General features: G+C 45.0%; 1 protein-coding gene across 1 annotated transcript in view; it reads right to left on the bottom strand.

Annotated features, from left to right (window-relative positions):
* PLCB1 (phospholipase C beta 1) overlaps positions 1 to 25,075 on the bottom strand; it is an 825,411-nt gene that overhangs the window by 209,031 nt on the left and 591,305 nt on the right. Inside the window, exons 12-14 of the mRNA XM_040351701.1 lie at positions 24,477 to 24,559; positions 11,380 to 11,464; positions 8,458 to 8,635 (exon numbers count right to left, since the gene is read on the bottom strand). Coding sequence (XP_040207635.1) covers positions 8,458 to 8,635; positions 11,380 to 11,464; positions 24,477 to 24,559 — 346 coding nt within the window. The remainder of the gene's footprint in view (positions 1 to 8,457; positions 8,636 to 11,379; positions 11,465 to 24,476; positions 24,560 to 25,075) is intronic.

Below are 25,075 nucleotides of genomic sequence, written 5' to 3'. Positions count from 1 at the left end.
CCTCTGGTCCCTTCTCTCCTAGCCTGGGGGTCTTCCCACTGATCCCACTAAAGGGCTCAATATTCCCATTGCGGGGCCCTTTATAAGCCCCAGTTCACACTGCTGTGACTTAATTATTTACACACTGTGGGCCAGATTCACAGAAGAGATACGCCGTCGTATCTCTTGTCCTATCTATGCGGCTGATTCATAGAATCAGGTTCCGCATAGATCTCCCTTAGATCCGACAGGTGTAAATGACTTACACCGTCGGATCTTAGGATGCAATACTTTGGCCCCTGCTGGGTGGAGTTTGCGTCGTTTTCCAGCGTCGGGTATGCAAATGAGCTTTTACGGCGATCCACAAAGGTTTTCGCATTCGTTACGTCGTCGCTAGTCGTTTTTTCCCGTCGCAAAGTTAGGCCTGCTTTAACATGGCTTAAATTTAGACGAGCCATGTTAAAGTATGGCCGTCGTTCCCGCGTCGAATTTCAATTTTTTTTTTTTTTGCGTAAGACGTCCGGGAATACGAAAGTACGTTACGCACGTCGCCGTTCAAAAAAATGACGTCACTTCGCGCAAAGCACGGCGGGAATTTCAAAACGGAGCATGCGCAGTACGTCCGGCGCGGGAGCGCGCCTAATTTAAATGGTACACGCCCCATTTGAATTAGGCGGGCTTGCGCCGGACGCCTTTACGTTACACCGCTGTAAGTTTACACACAAGTGCTTGGTGAATCAGGCACTTGCGCTGAAAACTTGCGGCGGTGTAACGTATAGACGATACGTTACGCCGCCACAGTTATATGTGAATCTGGCCCTGTGTGTATATATATATATATATATATATATACACACATACACATACATATATACACACATTTACAAAGTTACAAACAATGTGTTCCATTTTAAAATGTAACTTTGTAACACTTGTAAAGTGTTTGTAACGTTTTGGCTTTTTAATTTGCAACCTTCTCAAGAACCTCTTTTTTACTGGCATCTCAGGAGAGGGATTACAAGACCTGCTCTGGGACAGAGGCAAAGCAGAACCTTTTTCCTCTGGTCCCAGTGACCTTTCCGCTGGTCCCAGTGCCCTGACCTCCGAGCCTGGGGTCCTTCCCACTGATCCCACCAAACGGCTCTTTATTCCCATTGCGGGGCTCTTTAATAAGCCCCAGTTCACACTGATGCAACTTACCTACTTATTTAGACACTGTGTGTGTGTGTGTATATATATATATATCTATAGATATGGACATAGGTGTGCGCAGACTATTGCATTAGGGTGAGCACCTCAAAGCTGCAACACACATGCGTTTGACATATTTACCGGCCTCTTCCCCACTCTCCATCCTAAAACAATGGGAGGAAGGGGGACCCGGCAACAGAAGGAAGAGGAACAGGGAAAGGAGGGGTGGCATATATTAGTACCGGTCCCCTATATTTTCCTCCTGTGGCAGCTGACTGTTGAAAAAAGGGAGAGGACGAGAAGCCTACTTTCAGCTGCTGCAGGAGGAAAATACAGATCGGTTCCACTAAATTCCACCCCCCACCGCCTCTCTTGTGCAGGTTCTGAGGACCGGCAGGGAAAGATTGCGGTTTACCTGTCACCTTTCCACTATTGACAGGTTGCCAACCCAAGGATTAGGGTGTGCCCAGGCACACCCTAATCTCTCTCTATCTATCTATCTATCTATCTATCTATATATATATATATATAGGTATCTCTCTCTCTCTCTCTCTCTCTCTCTCTCTATATATATATATATATATATATATATATATATATATATATATATATATATATATATATATATATATATATATATAGATATATATATATATATATATATATATATAGATATATAGATATCTCTCTCTCTCTCTCTCTCTCTCTCTCTCTCTATATATATATTTTCCCAGTTAAAAGCAATCAAGCCTTCCCACAGGCAATATATAGAAAAGAAAAACGAAGGATTTCTGCATTTAAAATTTATTTCAAAGGGCCAAAAAGTTACAAACACTTTACAAGTGTTACAAAGTCACATTTTAAAATGGAACACATTATGATTGTACAACTGTTTACTTTGGATCATAAAATAAAAACCTTTTGTGTAAAAAAAAAAAAATGGAACGCATTGTTTGTAACTTTTTGGCTTTTTAAATACATTTTTAAGTACAGCAATCCTTTGTTTCTCTTTTGCATATATATTTATTTATTTTATTTTATTTAAACAAATAAGCTAAAATGAAACGGCTCTTTGTTACATGACCAGCTAGGTAGTTCCAAATGGCGTTCAGTTGGATTCTGCTGCGATGAAGACCACTGCTTGCTAATTTGGGAGAAAACCCAAGTCTCCATATGTAGTATTGGCTATTTATTATTCCCCATCTGCACACTGCGGCGTTCTATAAATAAATGATAATAATCATTTCACCATTTATTCATCCTTGATTTCCAATTCAGATGGCCTAATGGGTTTGTCCCCCCCCTCCGCCCCCCGTAAAAGCATGGAAATCTGACCAGATGAAAGCTGGCAGCCTGAGTGCAGACCTCCCCATCCCTGTGCAGGAAGCAGCTATTAGGGGAGCGAGCGACTGGCACCATGGTGGGTGTCACATAGTAGCAGAGGCGACCGATAAACCGGAAAATTGCGCCGCTCTCCCAGAGTGCTTTTAAATGTAACGTAAGCATGCACACTACACGGCATTATCATTCAGGAGAAAATAACTTATGCATGGATTCAATAACTCAACAATACAAACCGCACTTCACCAGCAACAGAGGGCACATAATACATAATACAACAATGTGCATTAGGGCTGCGCATCTTCACCGATCTCACGATTCGATGCGATTACGATTATCAAGTCCACGATTCGATTCGATTCGATTCCGCGATGCATCACGATTGCAGCGCAAGTGCGCATGGCTTTCATAAAAAAAAAATTAAGTACTCCATGTTTTTTTCTATCTGTTCTTAAAAAAAAACCACACAATAACACTTCCTGCATGTAGCAAAGTCTAAACACAGCAGACATGCTACAGGAGATGGTCAGAGACTGCAGACATGCTACAGGAGATGGTCAGAGACTGCAGACATGCTACAGGAGATGGTCAGAGACTGCAGACATGCTACAGGAGATGGTCAGAGACTGCAGACATAATACAGGAGATGGTCAGAGACGGCAGACATGGTACAGGAGATGGTCAGAGACTGCAGACATAATACAGGAGATGGTCAGAGACGGCAGACATAGTACAGGAGATGGTCAGAGACTGCAGACATGCTACAGGAGATGGTCAGAGACTGCAGACATGCTACAAGAGATGGTCAGAGACTGCAGACATGCTACAAGAGATGGTCAGAGACTGCAGACATGCTACAAGAGATGGTCAGAGACTGCAGACATGCTACAGGAGATGGTCAGAGACTGCAGACATGCTACAAGAGATGGTCAGAGACTGCAGACATGCTACAAGAGATGGTCAGAGACTGCAGACATGCTACAAGAGATGGTCAGAGACTGCAGACATGCTACAAGAGATGGTCGTAGACTGCAGACCTGCTACAGGAGATGGTCAGAGACTGCAGACATGATTCAGGAGATGATTATTCTACCCCATGCACCGTTGCTACGTGTTAAAACAATGCACCCTCATCTTATCTGTGATCTGTGCTACTGCTAGCCACCGTGGTCACTCAGTGAAAGTGAAACGGTTGGTAAAGTGATCTCTATCTCTCCTTCTCCAATCTTCGTGGCACACTGGCATTGAACAAACAGCTACAACAACATATGCCATTTAATTAATTATGGTTTTATGTATTCATTCTCTTAGTGATTGATTCACATAACTTCATTACTTAGCTTGTTTGTATGATTTATGGTTTTGCTCATCACTGCCCCACACATGCACTGCATTGCATGTGTGGGGCAGTGATGAGCTAAATCATACAAAACAAGGTAAGTAATGAAGTTTTGATCAATCAGTAAGACATTGGACAATAGATTAGAGCTAGACCTACATAAACCATAATTAATTAAATGGCAATGGTATGGTCACAAACTCAGTTTAATGTTTAGAAATACAGAATAATTCAGTTTACCCAATCACCATCATTAATATTTATTATTTACAATTATTATTACAGTCATACATTTGCCATATTTGAATTTTACAGTCCACTCCACATGGTGCATGAAAGATATGATAATATATTATATTATATACCTTGATTACAGTTATAAGTGTACTAGTAGTACTACTGTGACAGTCAGTGTCTCTGTTGTGTACCTGATGATGATGATGACGAGTCAGTTCTGCACTCACTGCTGGAGGTCTCCTCTCCTGTTGCCTGTGAGGAGGACAGAGGACAAGTGCAGCCTGTCTCGCTCGGGGTCTCTCTCCCACAGTCCTGCAGCTGCTGCCCACAGCAGCCAGTTGTGAGTCGGCAACGTTCTCCCCCTGTACCAGGCAGCCTGCAGTGCACGCTGCATAGTAATGGTAAGCCGAGGAGGACAGCTCTGGGGACTGGGACCGGAACTCACAACAGGTGTCACTCTGTCTCCTCTCATGTGTCTGCCAGTGAAGCAAGTGACACAGGGCGGCTGTGGATGACGTCGGCGGAAGGCGGAAAAAGACGGCGCTTACTTCGGCTGGGGACTCGGAGGAAAGCTAAGTGTCTGAGCGCTCTGGGGGGGGGGGGGGCTCCGGGGGAGGGCTACACTGTGCTGGCGCTGCACGTGTCCGTCTCCTCTCCTCAGGACTCCGAGTGTGACACAGGGGAAGGCGGCAAAACTTCGGCTCCGCGCGGCAGGACGCGACGATGACGTCATCAACATGCATCGATTATTTAAAGCAACCGCATCGATGCAGAATCGCCGGGGGTCGAATCGCGATGCATCGCTGCATCGATTATATTCGACAGCCCTAATGTGCATACACTGAGCTTCGCACGAGCTGTGTGTAAAAAAATAAATAAAAGATCTATTTAAAGGCACACTAATGAAAAATAAAATTATATATATATAAAAAGTAATTAAATAATAATAATAATAAATAATAATAATATTAATAATGATAATAATAATATTATATATATATATATATATATATATATATATATATATATATATATATATATATATATATATATATATATATAATTTTATTTTTCATTAGTGTGCCTTTAAATAGATATTTTTTTATTATATATATATATATATATATATATATATATATATATATATATATATATATATATATATATATATAAAGTAATTAAATAATAATAATAATAATAAATAATAATAATATTTTATATATATATATATTATTATATTATTATAATTATTTACTCATTTTTTTATTTTATATATATATATATATATATATATATATATATATATATATATAATTAAAAAATAAGTAAATAATAATAAGTATAATTAGTATATATATATATATATATATATATATATATATATATATATATATATATATATATATATAGTTATTATTATTAATTAATTACTTATTTTTTATTATATATATATATATATATATATATATATATATATATATATATATATATATATATATATATATATATATATATATAATTATTATTATTATTTAATTATTTATTTTATAAGAGGCATACCAAGTCAAATTTGGGTACTTTACCAAGGTGCATTTTACCCTTTCACTACCAGGACTGTGTATACATTTATGTATATATATATATATATATATATATATATATATATATATATATATATTTGCACATATGTTAAAATGCACATTTTAGGCCTGAGGATTAGTTAAAACCCTTAAAAAGTTGATATTTTCTGCAAGCAGAGAATTTGTAGAAAATAAAATGGTGGAAATTGCAGCACCACATGATAATTGCTTTGAAAATTAAAAATGACTTTAATTGTAATTTTGGTTTGTTGTGCTTAGATTTTTGGTACTGCAATATTTTTCTGTTTTACAGGTACATTTGACTTATTTCTTATTCATTTACTTGATACATTTTTATATTTAGCAGAAAATGTGGAGATAATATTGTTTTTTTTTACTGAAAATGCAAGATTTGAAAAACAGTTGCGCCAATAGCACACAACATAAAATATTGCAACCGCCATCACTTTATTCTATAAGGGAAAATGTCCTTCAGTTTCTGTCTTATGCCGCGCACACACGGATTTTCCTATGGATATTCCAACCGTGTGGATGCCCCATCAGACTTTTTCCATCGGAAATTCTGACGGACTTAGATAGAGAACATGTTCTCTATTTTTCAGACGGAAAAAATTCCTATCAGAAATTCCGTTCGTCTGTACGGAATTCCGACGGAGAAAAGAACATGTATACTCGGAAACAATTCGACGCATGCTCGGAAGCATTGAACTTAATTTTTATAGGCTTGTCGTAGTGTTGTACGCCACCGCGTTCTTGGCGGTCGGAATTTGGTGTGACCGTGTGTATGCAAGACAGCTTGAGCGGGATTCCATCGGAAAAACCATCCAGGTGTATTCAGACGGAAAAAATGGTCGTGTGTACGAGGCATTAGAGACGCAACAAAAAATTTGAAAAAAAAAATCTCAGAATTCCCCCTTTATATGGTTGTGATAGGACCACATCTTCATTGGAAAATTTTCCATCACATCCTGCTCTGGTGAAAACTCCAAACTTTTGGACCTCCACCAAGGCCAATCGGAGGATAAATCTCCCCAGCGAAAAAAAACGTAGACAAATCATGGTCTACTCTAAACCTTACCCATCCAAACCCCAAAACAGTTGCCTTTACTTACACCCTCCTCTTTGCACTCACCCTTGAACCCTTCTTTTGCAAAACAAGGGCCTATTCGAGGTCTTCAGGTTGCAGGTAGTCAATACAAGAGTTCTGCATATGCAAACAGTATACTTTTTTCCATAACAAACCTAGCTATTCCCCCCATCCCCAGTTTTCTCAGAGAACTTTAGATCTATGGGGAACACTCTCATCTGAAAATACAATTTTCAAGCTATAGGGATAGCATTGCCCACCCACCAGACACGCCAACTGAAAGACAACTTTAAACTGAACTTGGCCCTCTTGGCCATTCAGTATCTGGGCACCAGAATTCCACCTGTCCTGAAGACACATTTACACTGAACTTCCCTCCCCTCATACAAAAGGTAAAAAAAATTGCCTTGGCACACTGTCAGGGAAATGGCCAAAGAAGGTCTGGCAATTCCGCCCAAGACAATCATGGCCGCCATGGTGCACAGCGTGACTAAGGTGGGCGGTACTTCCTCCTTGTAACCTGAACAGATAATATGACTACTTCCTGGTCTATTTAAGCCTGGTGCTGGAGTTGCTTATTGCTGGATTATCTCTTCAGTCTAGTGTGTACCTTGACCTTGTCTCTTGATCCGCGCTTATCCGTTGTGACCCGGCTTGCCTTGACCTCGCTTCTTGATCTCCTGTGTTTGGCCCTTGGCCTGCTTCTGGACTCTGCTTCCTGACCACCCGGCTCAGGGGTCAAGTCCTGGGGAAAAAAGTGTGGGAACTCCCACCCAAGATCCTCTCCCCCACCAAAAAAAATAAATGATATGCTCATATGCATAATTACTAAATCACATGTTTTTTTTTTAAGCTAGTTCTTTCTAAATCCCGCAATAACTTGCAGCAGATCTCCGCAATGTCTCCTGGGAACAATGACAAAAGCTCCCAGGAGACATTGCGGCATCGAAGAAGTGACGTGGAAGTGGAATACCCGCACACTACCCAATGAATCCATATACAGGAAGCGGCCAGTAACATAAAGGGTTACTAAGGTTCGCCTGCCCCTGACAGTGACTTGAGCTGGGCATCGCCGCTTAGTGAAGGATTGGCTCAGGCGGCTCGGCTGCTCTCGGCTGCTATAGTCCTGCAAAGGGAACTGCGGTCCTGCTGTGAAAAAAGTGCAGGGACTCCGTTCCCACGCGTTCCCGCAGGACTTGAGCCCTGACCCGGCTTGACCCCCGGCTTGTACCTGGACCCTTCTCGTGTATGACCGTGGCTCGCCCCTGTATATGCTCTCGACTGACCTACCTGCGTTTGACCCCCGGCCTGGCTTCTGGTATCTCCGTTCATTTAAATATAACAAGCTCAGTTCTGCCTGCCTCAGCCATCCCTCAGTGGCTGAGCTCATCAGACTGCAAGCAAGCACCTGGCCAACCGTGCTTCTGTGGGGGGCACCACGCTCCCTGTTCCCAACTCCAGGGTCACGCTGCACTCAGCCACAAGGGGAGCCCTCTTAGCATCTCGATCTCCATACTCGTTCCTGACACATACACTTTGATATTGTCTGCTTGCAAGGAAGGTGTACCTGTTGCCCATAACAATTCGATTCTCCTTTTTGTGTTTCTAGAAACAGCTTCCAAATACCAACATAAGAGGTTGCTGTGGGTCAACCTTGTGATAAATGTAGAATATGGACTCACCTGCCCCAGGAGATGATGGCTCGAACACACTGGAAGAGTCGCTGCAGGCGTTGGACGCTTGCTCGGTCAACTTCTTTTTTGCACTTCCTTCAGATGACTTATGAGATTTCTTCTTATTCTTCACCAGGACTTTATACTTTAAATCCACAGGGCTGGGAAGAGCCACCCCTGGGTCAAGCTATGGATTTAAAGAAGCCTATGTTACAAACTTAAAGCAGCTCAAACAACATGATGATCCATTCAAATACTGCCCCCTCCCCAATATTAACCCGTTGCCAATGTTTTATGGCAGTCTTCTCCAGACTGTTGCCCTTTGCTTACCTTTTTCCGGCCCCTGGGGCACTTTTCCTGCCACTGATACAAGACGCTGTTCCCCCCACTGACACCAACAATGGGGCAATATTCCTGCTACTGACCCCAATGGGGCAACATTCCTGCTACTGACCCCAACAATGGGGCAACATTCCTGCTACTGACCCCAACAATAGGGCAACATTCCTGCTACTGACCCCAACAATAGGGCAACATTCCTTCTACTGACCCCAGTAATAGGGCAACAATCCTGCTACTGATCCCAACAATAGGACAACAATCCTGCTACTGACCCCAACAATAGGGCAACATTCCTGCTACTGACCCTAATAATAGGGCAACATTCCTGCTACTGACCCCAACAATAGGGAAACATTCCTGCTACTGACCCCAACAATAAGGCAACATTCCTGCTACTGATCCCAACAATAGGGCAACATTCCTGCTACTGACCCCAACAATAGGGCAACATTCCTGCTACTGACCCCAACAATAGGGCAACATTCCTGCTACTGACCCCAACAATAGGGCAACATTCCTGCTACTGACCCCAACAATAGGGCAACATTCCTGCTACTGACCCCAACAATAGAGCATCATTCCTGCTACTGACCCCAACAATAGGGCAACATTCCTGCTAATGACATGGACAATGGGCCACTATTTCTCCCATTAACGCCAATGATGGGGCACTAGTCCTCAAACTAACACCAACGATGGGGCACTATTAATCACACTGGCACCAACAATGGGGCACTATTCTTTGCACTGACACCAGCGATAGGGCACTATTAATCCCACTGACACCAATGATGGGGCACTATTCCTCCCCCTAATACCAAAGATGTATTGCTTAATCCCACTGATGGCAGGACAATTTTTACTCCCAATGGCCACAGTCTAGCCCCCTAAATTCAGGAGAACAGTAAACTGGCCCTTTTGTTTAGAACACAGGTGCCAAACACAAGGTCCGCGGGCTGAATCCGGCCCTCCAGGTCATTTCATGTGGCCCTTACACCCCCCTCGTCTCTGCCCCCCACCTGGTTTCAGCAGTCAGCAGCAGAGAGGACAGGACTTCTCCACCAGATCCTGCACTTCTCTGGGGATGCACTGATGTAAGGGATAGTGGGGTTGATGCTCGACTTCTGATGGTGGGGGGCTCTTGACATCTGATGTAAAGGGGGTGGGGTGCTGATACAAATGGCCCTTTAAGGGCAACCATAATGCTGATGTGGCCCGCAAGCAAATTGAGTTTGACAGCTCTGGTTTAGAACGTTTGGAGACCACTGGTTTAGGGTTACTGAACCAAGCACAATACAACTTGCCTCCATTAAAAATATTAAACCTGATAACTTTGTTTATGTTTAATATGTGCGTTAAATAGTAACCATAGCCACTCTACCTTACTTGCTATTTTACTTTTGTACTCTGATAAAACTCAATAAAAACTTATTGAAAGAAAAAAAAATATTAGACCTTTTCTAAGGCCTGGTTCACATCAATGCGGCTTTAAAATCGCACACTTCAGAGTATATCAGTGCAATTTCATTTCACAGAAATAGTGCAGGAACCTTTTTCAGTCTTTGAATGGTTCCATTGTCGTGAATGGGGTGTGACTTGTCATGCCATGCAGGGCCCATCCTAGGGTCACAGACGCCTGGGTGCAGAAATATTGCTGGCGCCCCCACATGGGCATGGTCATATTACTAACTCCTCCCCTTTACAAATGTTTCTATGGCTACGACTCAAACACCGAGAAGCTCCCCTAAGAAGTCTTCATTAGTGTCCCCCATCAGAGCCCCCCCCCAGCAGGTGTCCCCCACCAGAGCCCCCAAACAGCAGGTGTCCCCCATCAGAGCCCCCCACAGCAGGTGTCCCCCATCAGAGCCCCCCCACAGCAGGTGTCCCCCATCAGAGCCCCCCCACATCAGGTGTCCCCACAGATCAGTACCTGTCCAATAGATCCCTGTAGCTCGGGCGCGCTGGGAGCAGAAGCACATTACAGGGGAAGGGGCATAAGTGGCATCTCTGGTTACTAGGAGGGTGGCACTCGAAGAGCATCTCTGGGAGTGCACGGGGTGATTGGCAGCAGCTCCGGCCAACCCAGAAGCCTCTCATCACACCGCCTATGGAAGAGGAGCCGACACACGCAGAGGGGGCGGGGCAGACAGGAGATTTCTCCACGCGCCCTGGACAGAATTAATTAGTGGAGCCTAGCACCGGAACGTGTTCCAGTACTAGACTCCGCTGCGGTACCCTTCCCGGATTCTGGGGACAGCGGGAGGTATGCGCTTTTGTCAGTTGCCAGCGGAGAGAGCAAGCGGGATGGGGAACCGCAGCACCCGCTACATGCGCTCCGCCTCTGGACACAAACAAGGAGGAGGGAAGGGAGCACTTTGGAGCTTCGGCGCCCCCACCTCTGCGGCGCCTGGGTGCGGAGCACCCTGCGCACCCTGCCTAGGATCGGCCCTGATGCCATGTTGAACTGTCAAGTCACATGTCAAGTCGCACTGGTGTGAACCAGGGCTTATTCATACCAATTTCAAATAAACAACATAATAAACTAACAATGTTTCATTACAGTATACATTACACAAATCATCAGCTTACAGGATTCCTTTCTAGTGGTTCCATCAGAAGTCCATCCCCAAATATTTGCTTGCAGTACTCTGCCATCTTTGCTTGTTGTTTCGGCCTGGAAAACAGTTTGAATATTATTACTCTGTTCTTACTGTTTGAAATTAGAACTTTATTATATCCTGTGTTTATATACAGTTAGTCTTGTTTTATTACATAAGGAATTATTTTTTTGCATATATACTTTAATTCATTGGATTTAAGTATCCATCAAATATCGGACCGCTGGGGAATCCAACAATCACTGCAGTAGTCGGCACCATATAGTGCGATTGCTGCAATCTTATATAGGGCTGCAACTAACGATTATTGTTTCGATTAATCAGATAATAGCCTTAAAAAAATTAAAAAAATATTGCATTTTTAACCACTTCCATACTGGGCACTTATACACCTTTCCGCCCAGACCAATTTTTAGCTTTCATCGCTGTTGCATTTTGAATGACAATTGCGCGGTCGTGCTACACTGTACCCAAACTAAATTTTTATCATTTTGTTCCCACAAATAGAGCTTTCTTTTGGTAGTATTTGATCACCTCTGGGATTTTTATTTTCTGCAAAAAAAATTAAAAAATGACCAAAAATTTTGAAAAAAAAATGTTTTTTTTTTGGTTTCCGTTAAAAAAAATATAGTTATAAGTACGTTTTCTCCTTCACTGATGGGCACTGATAAGGCAGCACCGATGAGGTGGCACTGATGTGGTGGCATTGATGGGCACTGATGATGGGCACTAATATGCAGCACTGATAGGCATCACGGATGGGCACGGATATACGTCACGGATAGGCACGGATAGGCGGCACGAATGGGCACGGCTAGGCGGCATGGATGGGCACGAATAGGCGGCATGGATGGGCACGGATAGGTGGCACGGATGGGCGGCATGGATGGGCACTGATAGGCGGCATGGATGGGCACTGATAGGCGGCATAGATGGGCACTGATAGGCGGCATGGATGGGCACTGATAGGCAGCACGGATGGGCACTGATAGGTGGCACGGATGGGCATAGATGAGCACTGATAGGTGGCACGTATGTGTTGTACTAATGGATGCCAATCAGTGCCAAACAATGCCTGCCAATCAGTGATGCCCATTGTGGGCACTGATTGGCATCCATTATTTGTGATTGTCATCCCTGGTGGTCTAGGGTGGCATACCTGTGTTTTGCATCCCTGGTGGTCTAGTGGCATCCCTGGTGGTCCAGTGGCATCCCTGGTGGTCCAGTGTGGGCATCCTCGGGGGGGGCTGTGCTGATAATCGATCAGCACAAACCCCCCTGTCAGAGGAGCAGCCGATCGGCGTTCCTCTACTCGCGTCTGACAGACGCAAGTGAGGAAGAACCGATTACCGGCTTTTCCTGTGTACATCGTGATCAGCCGTGATTGGACACAGCTGATCACGTGGTAAAGAGTCTCCGTCGGAGACTCTTTACCTAGATCGGTGTTGCGGGGTGTCAGACTGACACCCTGCAACAACGATCGCCGCGATGCGCGCCCCCGACTCAATATCCCGAGGACGTCATATGACGTCCACTCAGGATATTGAAACCACTTTGACCACGTCTTTTTGCATAAGGCGGGCGGCAAGTGGTTACATTTTTTTGTTGTTGTGCAGATTACAAAACACAAATTGCCGCAAAAACACATTACATGCTTTTCTGCAGCTTCTCCATTGAAGTATATTGAACCAAGAAAATAACAAAATAGCACCGCTTTGTGTTAAAAAGTCCTTGCCCTTTCCAAATACGCAGCAGCTGAAAGAAAATGGATGTGAACGTGTCCCATAGGTAAACATGTAAATGAACTGTAGTGTGTTTCTGCAAAAAGCACCAAAAAGCACAGAGGTGTGACCCCGGCCTAAGATGTTTAGTAACATAATGGGGTTAAAAAAAAAACTAAAATAAGTACAAAAAGAGCAAATACTCGCTACTGTAAGGGGTTCATTTTTTTTACTGTGGGACAGTGAAAGTAATAATTACAGTAGCCATTTGCTCTTTTGTACTATAAAGGGCTAATTTTAGTTTTTTTAACCCCATTATGTTACTGGCCGATTAATCGATTATGAAAATTAAGTTCATAATCGATTAGTTGTCGATTAATCGATAAGTTGTTTCGGCCCTAATCTTATAGGTTCTGTATAAGCAGCTTCCACGGATTTTATCCAACAAATACAAGGTGTTCTCTGATTGGAGAAGGTGGGGATCATGGCATCACTGCCCCTCCTCTGCACCTTGTCCAATTGGAGAGCGCCTTGTGCTCAATAAAAACAAAATACGTTCCATGAATGGCAGAGATGCCATTGAAGAACCTGGAAGATTGCAGTGATCACTGAATGAAGTACAGAATACTACAGTGAGGGGGGTGCGTCTCCCGAAACGCGCCAGCTTGCCAACATTGGCGTTTTACAACATATTCATAATTCACAGTTTTGTGAGTACATATTTGGCTGTTTGTTTTTCATGTAATAAATTGTTGTTAATACACCAGGCATTTTCGCCCTCCTGTGTGTTTTTTTACAAGGAGAGATTTTTTTTATACTGCGCTAATGGTGAAAATAATGAGAAATAAATGCTAATGAAACCAAGCGATGTGATAATCGTGTAAAAATATATGTAAATGGAATAGTCGCGCTAAGTGTGCATATGAAGAATATACATTATGTGATATTAAATGTGCAATTGATAAAAATTGGTGAACCTTAAGTGAAGCAAAGTAACCAACCAAATATAAGCACAAAAATGTACAAAATAAATTTGGTGAAAAAGTAAATTAAAATCCGAAACAGTCCACCGATATAAATCTGTATATTGAACAGATGACAGGTGCTCAGAGAAATTTTATGAAGAAATATAAGTATAAAGTCCACTATATCCAGGAAAACTTTAATCTAGTTACACAGTGTAACAAAAAGAAGTGCATAAAGAGTTGAAGTTGAAGATGAAATTGTAGATGGCCATCCACCAACACCAAAGGGGTGAGTTCCTCCTCGTGTGGCACACTAAAGATAACAGGGATCCTTACCGGATCGGGTGGACCTCCCAAACACAGCGTGGGAAGCGAGTATCGGCGTATATCGCGCACCCACGATTTTGCCCTGATTTTAAGGGCAAAAAAGTGTGCGGTATACGCCGATAAATACGGTATTTTGATTTTGCCATTAAATTTCTTCATAACATTTCTCTGAGCACCCGTCATCTGTTCAATACTGTTTCAGATGTTATTTACTTTTTCACTGAATTTATTTTGTATATTTGTGTGCGTACTGTATATTTGGTTGGGTACTTTGCTTCACTTAAGGTTCACCCATTTTTATCAATTGCACATTTAAATATCACATAATATATATTCTTCATATACACACTGAGGCCCCATACACACAAGAGAATTTATCCGCGGATACGGTCCAGCGGACCGTTCCCACGGATAAATCCTCTCAAAGATTTCCGCAGATTTCTATGCGATGGAGTGTACACACCATCGCATTGAAATCCGCGCGGAAATCCTCTGGCGATGACGTGTCGCGCCGTCGCCGCGATTATGACGCGGCGACGGAGCGACGCTGTCATATAAGGAATTCCACGCATGCGTCAAATCATTACGACGCATGCGGGGAATCCCTTTGGACGGATGGATCCGGTAAGTCTGTACAGACGAGCGGATCCATCCGTTGGAATGGATTCCAGCAGATGGATTTGTTGTGCATCTCAGCAAATATCCGATCTGCTGGAATCCATCCCAGAGGAGATTTCTCCGCGGAAACAGATCCGCTGGCGTGTACACACCATAGGATCTATCCGCAGAAACCCATTTGCTGGGATTTATCTGCGGATGGATTCTATCGTGTGTATGGGGCCTTAGCGTAACTATTCCTTTTACACAGGCTTTAAAGCCCAACTTCAAATATTTATATCAATAGGTACCCCAGGGAAGCTACATTACTCACCTTCGCTCCAGCGTTGTTCCTCCCAGTAATTTTTTTGGTCCTGGGCATCATTCAACTCAGCAGACAGAGGTTATCCTGTAAGTGCAGACACCATTCTTGCCACGCCACAGACACACAAGAGGAGAGGGAGGAGGAGGAGGAGGAGGATTCTGGCAGTTTTGGAGGCATTGAAGCAGAGCAAGACATAGGTCTTCCCTTAACAGATGGTTTTCCATCCCCAGAACCCTTGGGAGTAGAACGTGACTGGGAGGAGGCAGTTCCAGATAGTGGAACTCATTCTTCAAAGCTTGTGGAAGCACCCGAGAATACGTGGCATCAAGGAGGAGCATCACTGTTGGTTGGCAATCATCCTTGACCACCGTTACAAGGGGAAAGTCTATGAACTCTTCCTGTCCCCACAGAGGGAGCAGAAGATGAAATCTCTTGAGGACACCTTAAAGAGGAGTTTATGTAATGCATTTCCCGACTCTGGTAAGTTACAGTCTGGTGGAAAACATAGTTTTAAGGCTTCTGTTTGTCAAGAGAGGAGCGGTGGAGAAGGTGTCCGCCTCAGTGATGCCTTTCAAATTTTTTTTAGTCCTCAGTGTCCAGGGCTGTCAGCTTTCACATCCCATTGACAGCATATGGTGGAAGATTATTTAGGAGCGAAATCAGACATGGAGAGCTTTCCAGTTGATGATTCACTGGGTTATAGACCACTGGCCAGAACTTGACCAGTATGCAATTGAGCTGCTGGGCTATCCTGCATCCAGTGTGGGCATTTATATGGGCATTTAGCGCTGCCAGAGGTTTTGTGACAGATAAAAGAGCACATCTGTCCACAGAGTCCGTAGATCGGCTGACATTTATCAAAATGAATCAGTCCTGGATTAGCAGCAGCTATCAAGCCCCTGATGCCGATGTCGCTGACTAAGTGCTTTCTGAAATCAATGGGAAACTGCGGTAATACTGCCGGCCTCTGCAGAGGCGCATTGCCGGCGGTATTAATCCTTTTTCGGCCGCTAGCGTGGGTTAAAATCACACCGCTAGCGCCCAAATATCGCGGTAAATACGACGGTATAGCGCACCTCCGCTGCCCCATGTGAAAGGGGCCTACGTGGTTCAGCTGCTTTTTTTTCCGCCAGGAGTAAAGGGTATTCGGAGGAGAAAATCAAACGCCCCGTGTGCATGAACTCTGATTAGTAATTTCATGCTCTGAGCAAAAGACGCTCCACTGGACCTCACAGTAATTGGCGGCATTTTAAGGAGTAACCGCCTTTTTCATAATCTTTGTCAATCGGCTTTTACATTCAAATTACCTTTAAAAAAAAAAAAAATCAATACTACATTTTCCAACATCAAGCCAGCTAAATAAGGAGATGGAGGGAGATGGGTCATGAAAATGAGATTCTCACGTCTGCAAGTGCAGATGACATCCGATTGTCACAGAAAGGATTGCAGATCTTTAAAAATGAACAATGGCATTGCATCTGTCTAACCCATCAATGGTACTTATCTTTCGATCGGCCTGACCATTCTAGTCTGTTTGTCTCCATCTTAGAGGACATTCAAGTTTCCGATAAAATTATTTTTCCAAATACGCAAACGTACGAAAAGCAGAATAAAATCTTGATGAGTTTTATTCTGTCATATCAGACACAAAACAGGCCGTTGACGATGAGCGCTTCCTCCCGCGGGCCCCATAATCCCTTGTCTGGAGAGTGCCAGCTCTACATAGGAGATGACACTTTCTGGCTTGGGGGACCGGGGAACATGTGTCTGAATGCCGAGTCCTTTCTGCTGACCACACAACACTGTGAGCTAGGCAGCTGCACAAAGTCATTCTGACAAAATCCTCTGGGGGGGACTTCTGACTATCTGTAGCTGTTAAACCGACTTCCTAGGAGAGTCCAGATGGATGGGAGTAATTGTGCAATGCTGGAGAGGTTCTTAGTGGGCCCTCAAGTCCTCTCCTGATGCCTCTTCTGTGCTCCGTCCGCCTGAAATGAGCTCAGACTCTCCAGAGGACAAGCGGAGGAAGTAACCTAGTTTTCTTTGGCAGCGCTCTGCTGTATAGAGCCAATATTAATGAACAGACAGGTCGTCCCATTGGGGGTTGGGAGAACAGATGGGTGATCATCAGATTAGAAAATCAAAATAAATATACATATCCAGTTCATTTAATAAGTCAATGGGCAAAGTGTAGAAGACTGCAACCCAAAGAAAACCATCAAAATTCACTTTTCAATCATTTGACTGGTTGCCATGGATTAATACATACACTATGGGCCAAATCCTCAAAAAACGTGCTTAACTTAACTTTTCCGAGTTAAGTTACACTGCCGCAAATCTCCCAAGTTAGGTGCCGATCCTCAAAGCACTTACCTGGAAATTTTCGGCAGTGCAACTTAACTCCGTCCGGCGCAAGGAGTTCCTAATACAAATGGGCGATTCCCATTTAAATTAGGCGCGCTCCCGCGCCGGACGTACTGCGCATGCCCGTGACGTCATTTTTCCCGACGTGCATCGCGTGTTTTTACGATACGCCGAGTTTTGAGGATCGCGCCGGGAAAAAAAGTTGCGTTGCAAAAAAAAAAAGATACGGCGAAAAAAAAAAAAATCAAAATAAAAAAAAAAACGCGTCACGAGGAAGAAGGGTCTACTTTTACAAGGTGTAAACAGTTTACACTTTGTAAAAGCAGCCCTAATTTTACACATGCAAACTAAAACTTACGGCGAAAAGCTTTGTGGATCGCCGTAAGTCCTAATTTGCATACGCTAGGCGGCATTTCGACACGAAATGCCCCCAGCGGCGGATGCGGTACTGCATCCTAAGATCCGACAGTGTAAGTCTCTTACAGATGTCGGATCTTCTGCCTATCTTTGGAAAACTGCTTCTGTGGATCAGTTCCAAAAGATAGGCACAGGGATACGCAGGCGGAACAGCAGATCCGCCTGCGTATCTCTTTTGAGGATTTGGCCCTATATTACCAAAAGTATTGGGACGCCTACCTTGAGGCCCCGTACACACGTCCGAGAAACTCGACGGGCAAAACACATCGTTTTGCTCGTCGAGTTCCTTGTGAAGCTGCCAAATTTCCCCATTGCCCAACGAGGAAATAGAGAACATGTTCTCTTTTTGGCCCGACGAGATGCTCGTCGGTTTCCTCGGCGAAAAGTGTACACACGACCGGTTTTCTCGGCAGAATACGTTTCCCATCAAGTTTCTTGCTGAATTCTGCCGAGAAAACCGGTCGTGTGTACGGGGTCTTACACGCACATAGGCCCAGATTCACAAAGCACTTACGCCGACGTATAACAAGTTACGCCGATGTAAGTGCCAATATGCGCCGGCGTATACGTGCGGCAGACCCATGAACCAACATGCGCCTAAAAACAGGCTACACCCCGCCGACGTAGCTTGCACACGCCGGCGTAGGGTGGGCGCACATATGGGCTGGACGCATGGGGCTGCTCCCATTGATAAGCCATTCAAACATGCAAATGAGGGAAATACGCCGATTCACGAACATGCGTGTGCCCAGCGCATGCTACGCGACATGCGCGTAAGTTGTACGTCCGGCGTAAAGTTATTCCCCATAAATGAGGTGCAACCCGCCAACAGACATGCACAGGTCTGCACCAGGGAACACAAGCCGGCGTATTGTGCGTTGGACGTGTGTCTGGCTGGGCGTACGTTATGTTCACCGCGTACGCGGTGATCCGACGTAGCTTAGGCAGTTGTGCCGGCGTGGTTGTGAGCAGGCGCAGGGGGGTGCTGTGTATGCGTCCACGTCACGGCGCATGCGCAGTTCGTGATACGTACCTGTCTGGCGCTCGGCCCATCATTTGCATGGGGTCACGCCTACTTCCACCTACGCCGGCGTGCGCCTTCGAAACCTACGCCACGCTGGCGCAACGTTGGGAGCACTGGCTTGCTGAATGCTATGCTTGCCGTTGGCCTGGCGTACGGTGTTTGCTCTACGGCGGAGTAATGTGCGCCTTGCTCTCTGTGAATCTGGGCCATAAACTTTAATGACATCCCAGTCTTAGTCCGTAGGGTTCAAAATTGAGTTGGCCCCACCCTTTGCAGCTATAAAAGCTTCAACTCTTCTGGGAAGGTTGTCCACAAGGGTTTAGGAGTGTGTCTATGGGAATGTTTGACCCAGGGCCATCTTAATAGCATCATGGCCCCTGGGCAAAGTAATGCTCTGGGGCCCATTCTTCCAGAAATGCATTTATGAGGCTAGGCACTGACTAATTCAAATTTGGAGTGTTTGTAATATCAGTGTAAACCCCCGGGTTATTGTCAAAGCTTAACCACTTCAGCCCCAGAAGAATTTCCCCCCTTCCTGACCAGAGCACTTTTTGCGATCCGGCACTGCGTCGCTTTAACTGACGATTGCGCGGTCGCGTGACGCTGTACCCAAAGAAAATTAACGTCCTTTCTTTCCCACAAATAGAGCTTTCTTTTGGTGGTATTTGATCACCTCTGCAATTATTATTTTTTGGCGCTATAAACAAAAGAAGAGTAACAATTTTGAAAAAAAAGCAACATTTTTTACGATAATAAATATCCCGCAAAAATATATAAAAAAATGTTTTTTTTTCCTCAGTTTAGGCCGTTATGTATTCTTCTCTTTTATTTTTGGTAAAAAAGAAATAGCAATAAGCGTATATTGAATGGTTTGCGCAAAAGTCATAGCGGCTACAAAATAGGGGATAGTTTTATGGCATTTTTATTATTCGTTTTTTTTTATTACTAGTAATGGCGGCGACCTGCGTTTTTTATCGTGACTACGACATAATGGCGGACGCATCGGACACCTTTGATACATTTTTGTGACCATTGTCATTCATACAGCCATCATTGCTATAAAGATGCACTGATTACTGTGTAAATGACACTGGCAGGGAAGGGACTAACCACTAGGGGGTGATGAAGGGGTTAAAGGGGTTGTAAAGGTAAATGTTTTTTTCATCCTATGTATTAAAGCGGAGTTCCACACAAGTGGAACTTCCGCTTAATCCACTCCTCGCCCCCTTACATGCCACATTTGGCATGTAATTTTTTTTTGGTGGGGGGGGGGGAGTGGGGGCTTCAGGAGGAGTGGGACTTCCTGTCCCACTTCCTCCTTCCGCCCAGGGACCGCTTAGGCGATACATCATATCGCCTACGGCGGCCCCTCCCTGTAGGCGATCACCTGGGACACGTGACAGGTCCCAGGCGATCGCCTGTCCAATCAGGTAGCGCCACTTGCGCATGCGCAGTGAGTGCCCGGCCGTGAAGCCGAAAGCTGTCACGGCCGGGTTCCCACAGTTAGGATGGAGGCGCGGATGGAGAAGGGGGAGAGGAGCGGAGCTCCGGGCGGCGCGCCGCCGGACAGTGGAGCAGGTAAGTGTATGTTTATTAAAAGCCAGCAGCTATGCTTTTTTTGTATCACTCGGCCCCAAGGGCAATAGCCGCTCGCTGTATCACGGGAGCGTGCCCGCAAGGACTCCACACCATGCTCGCTCACCCGCATTAAGGTATGGAGTGATTGTTTACATAGGCAGGTCCCCGTTCTGCCTCTCCTGACCGCAATCGCGGGCCGCCGGTGAACATTGAGTTCTCGAGACCCGCAAGCACACTCCCGAGGCCAGTGGCGCCCGCTGGGCGGCATATTTAAAGGGACAAACAGGTACGCCCATTTGTCTGCCCGTGCCATTCTGCCGACGTATATCGGCGTGCGGCGGTCGGGAAGCGGTTACTTGAACAAGCTGAAGTTAGAAGCTGATTGGTTACTATGCACAGCGGCACCAGATTCTGTGTGCTCCAGATTCTGTGTGCTCCAGTTTTAGTAAATTACCCCAAAAGTGCTCAGAATGGGGAAGGAGGATGCAGATAAGTACTGCTAACTTTAGTCGTTTTAGGCAGGGGTGTCCAAACTGCGGTCCGAGGGCCAGATGTGGCTCTTTGCTAGCCTTTATCCAGCCTTTTGGGGCACTATTCCTTCCACCGATTTGAGGCACTATTCCTCCCACTGACACCAACAAGGGGGCGCTATTTCTTCCACTGATACCAATGATGGGAGACTATTCTTATTACTAATAGGGGCACTACTACTCCTGCTACTGACCACAAACCTTAAGGCCATATTTATTCTCACCGATGCTGGTCCCAGGACATATTCTACCCCCACTGGCCACAATGCGGCCCTCTTAAAGTCTGAAGGACAATAAACTGGCCCTTGGTTTGAAAAGTTTGGAGACCCCTGGTTTTAGGTAATAGTATGTATTTAGGTAGTCAAGTTTATTAAGGGGGAAGGGAAGGCCAACTTTATCTGACATATGGAATAACAACACCGTTGGCAGGTTAATTCAGTCCAGACATCAGACATTCTCGTAATTCTAAAGAAACTCATAAACACACCTTAGGACAACAATGTATGCTCTGATCTAATATTTCAGATAAAGCTCTGATAAATAAGATTTTTTTTTTTATCAATGTAACATTTTCCTCAGTTAACCTTTCTATTCATTCCCCGAAACCGTTCTCTGTCTTCTGAATAGCAGAGTAAGCAGGAACTTTGCAATGACACAGATTCCCAAGCGTAGACATCTACCTGAAAAATTGCCGTCTTTGAAGACCGCTCTTTGTTCTTTTCAAAGTGTCAGAACCTTTTTATTTATACTCTCTCAAAAGAAAAAAAGTGTCACGTTCCACGGGACAGGATCCACATGCGTGAGCTTCAATGAAACACGCCGAATTAGTTCAAACCGTTTAAACAAGTTCATTGAAATGGAGCATGTTCCAGAATACCGAAGCAAATAACACACATGGGTCTAAAATGTCTTGTGAGAGAGCAGGGGTCTCCAAACTTTTTAAACAAAGGGCCATTGTAGTGTCCTTCAGACTTTAGGGGGGCTGGACTGTAGCCAAAAAGAGCAGAAAATGCCCCAACATCAGTGGGGGTAGACAATGTCTCAGGCCTCAGGGTCAGTGGGAGTAAAACTTATATAGCACCCGTCAGAGGCTAGGCTTTGTGAGGCCTTAGGCAAAACTTGACATGGGGCCCAACTCACGCCCATGATGGGAAAAATAATTCAAGGACAAGAGCCTCTTCCCCACAACCCTGGCAGGTGGTTTTGGGGGTCTGTGGGCAGGGGGCTTATCGGAATCTGGAAGCCCCCTTTAACAAGGCGGCTCCCAGATCCTGCTCTTTAATAACTAAGGGGAGGGGGCCAGCCGGTGATGTCACCTGGTGAACCCGCTCCCTTGTGACATCATTGACTGAGGCCATGCTGGGTCATTGATGTCACAAGGGGTGGTGGCACCGATATTCACTGGTCGTTAGAGACGCTGGGCTCCTAACGCTGCCTGAGCACAGCAGTGTTTAGGTCCCCTGTCCCTCAAAACTGGAGTAATGCATTGGGTAAGTTAGGAGGCCGTGAGGCCCCTGTGAGTGCGAGGCCTTAGGCGACCGCCTAATTTGCCTAATTAAAGAGCCCCCTCTGGCACCCGTGGTCAGTGGAAGGAATAGTGCCCGATCACTGGTGTCCATGGAGGAAATAGTGCCCCAGTGTTGGTGTCATTGGGAGGAATGGTGCCTCCTTATTGGTGATAATGGAAAAATTAACAGTGCCCCAAGGGCCGAATAAAGGTAAGCAAAGGGCCACATCCGGCTGCCGTTTGGAGACCACTGTGATAGACCATGAGAAATATTTTTCTGTCTGCGATATAGGGCTGTAGGTTTCAGAAGGATACATTTTAAAACCTTAGGCTAGGTTTACACAGATGTGACCGAGCACACATGCGTGTCCGCGCATTACGTGTAGAACAGCCCATTCATTTTATTAGACTGCAGTGTGTAGCAGGTCTCCTCCAGATCTTTAGGACTTGAAAGAGACCTGTGGCACATCTGCACATGCCCAGGGCAATCTTTTTTTTTTGGATTTTGAAGTTTGAAGCACACATCTTGTTTCCAAGAGGCTAAGTGAGACTTTTACTCATCCATAATAACTTGGGATGTAGACATTGACTAGTGTTCATTGAGGAGCACACGGGGTCTAACGAGCACACCAATGAGACATTTGGTCCATCCTCAACACTGCAGAACACAAATCCTCTGCATACACTGGACACTATTATTATTGTAGGACCCTCCTTGTTTAGAGTAGGCTGCTAGGCAAATTTAGTTTAGCTCCACTGTAATCAGAGGCGCAGGGGTGGATTACTTAGGGCTGCCCCTTTGTTTCAAAGGCTGCTGCTCTGTTACTCCCTTTTGTCTTCTGATTTCTAGAACGTAGTGGGAGGAAGGACAGAGTCTACAGCACTGGCAGGTGGTGCTCAACTTTCTTGGGGGCGGCCCCCTCAGCCAACCATCACTCCCTTCCCGCACTCAGCCAACCACATAACCCACTCACCCCCTGGCACTTGCTCAAGGCCCCCCCCTTTCTCGTTCAATTGCCCGTCACCCGCCAGGCCCCCTGCCAGCCCCTGCACTTTCCCCATCCAGGTAACAGGTTCTCCCCCAGCATCTCCTCCTGAGTCCCAGCGGTCACTTCTCCTCATGGCCAATCAGGAGTTAGGACTCATGACCTGATTCCTGATTGGCTGGGAGGAGAAACAGGAAGACATTAGGGAATATTACAACTGGGTGGGCTCACTGTGCCCCGAGCCCACCCTTTTCCGGCTCTAATCATGTGCTTCTAAAAAAAAAAACATTTAATTGGAATACATGCATCCAGTTCCCTGCATGTAGGTTAGGGGCTGGGCATATGGATTAAGGGGGCAGTGCCCCTGTGCCCCTAATGGACGGGCCACCACTGGTCTACAGCCTGAATATTTATGGAACTCCAGCCAATCTCCGGGTGGGTGTGCCCAGATGGTGGTGAGAGAGGCAATTAATAGTCTAAGGCCTAAGCAGCAGAGGCAGTGTTCCTGGGTCCAGTTCTGCAGGAGGAGACCCGCTGTTCAGGGGCTCTGCCTCCTGGGGCAGAAACCTGGGAGGAAACCAGCTAGGAGGCACTGTGGTCCCAGCAAAGCTTATCTGGGGGGGGGGGGGCTATTTGCATACAGATAATATATTATATTTAATTATTTATACTCATGATTTATAGACTTAAATATATATCAATCTAAAAAAAAAATCTTACTACTTACGAGTCCACATGATTTTCAAAAGACAGCAGAATTGGGAACGGCGAGGTCTTAAATGCACACTCTGCGATAGCTTCTATAACTTCCTGCAAATAAAAGTCATGGTTAAAAATACTTCACTTGTTATATGTAAGGGTTTACTACCACTTTAAGAGACACTGTGTAATAGGGCAGGAGCCATCTAAACACCCACAAGCCACACATATGGATGCATGATGGCTGATGCATGAACCCTTGAACATGATGGCTGATGCATGAACCCTTGGACATGATGGCTAATGTATGAACCCTTATACACGATGGCTGATGCATAAACCCTTGGACATGATGGCTGATGCATGAACCCTTGGACATGATGGCTGATGCATGAACCCTTGGACATGATGGCTAATGCATGAACCCTTATACATGATGGCTGATGCATAAACCCTTGGACATGATGGCTGATGCATGAATCCTTGGATGTTATGGCTGATGCATGAACCCTTGGACGTTATGGCTGATGCATGAACCCTTAGACATGATGGCTGATGCATGAACCCTTAGACACGATGGCTGATGCATGAACCCTTGGACATGATGGCTGATGCATGAACCCTTGA

Source organism: Rana temporaria, chromosome 4, assembly GCF_905171775.1.
Source record: "Rana temporaria chromosome 4, aRanTem1.1, whole genome shotgun sequence".
Lineage (NCBI taxonomy): Eukaryota > Metazoa > Chordata > Amphibia > Anura > Ranidae > Rana > Rana temporaria.
This window is presented reverse-complemented; position numbering and strand designations above follow the sequence as displayed.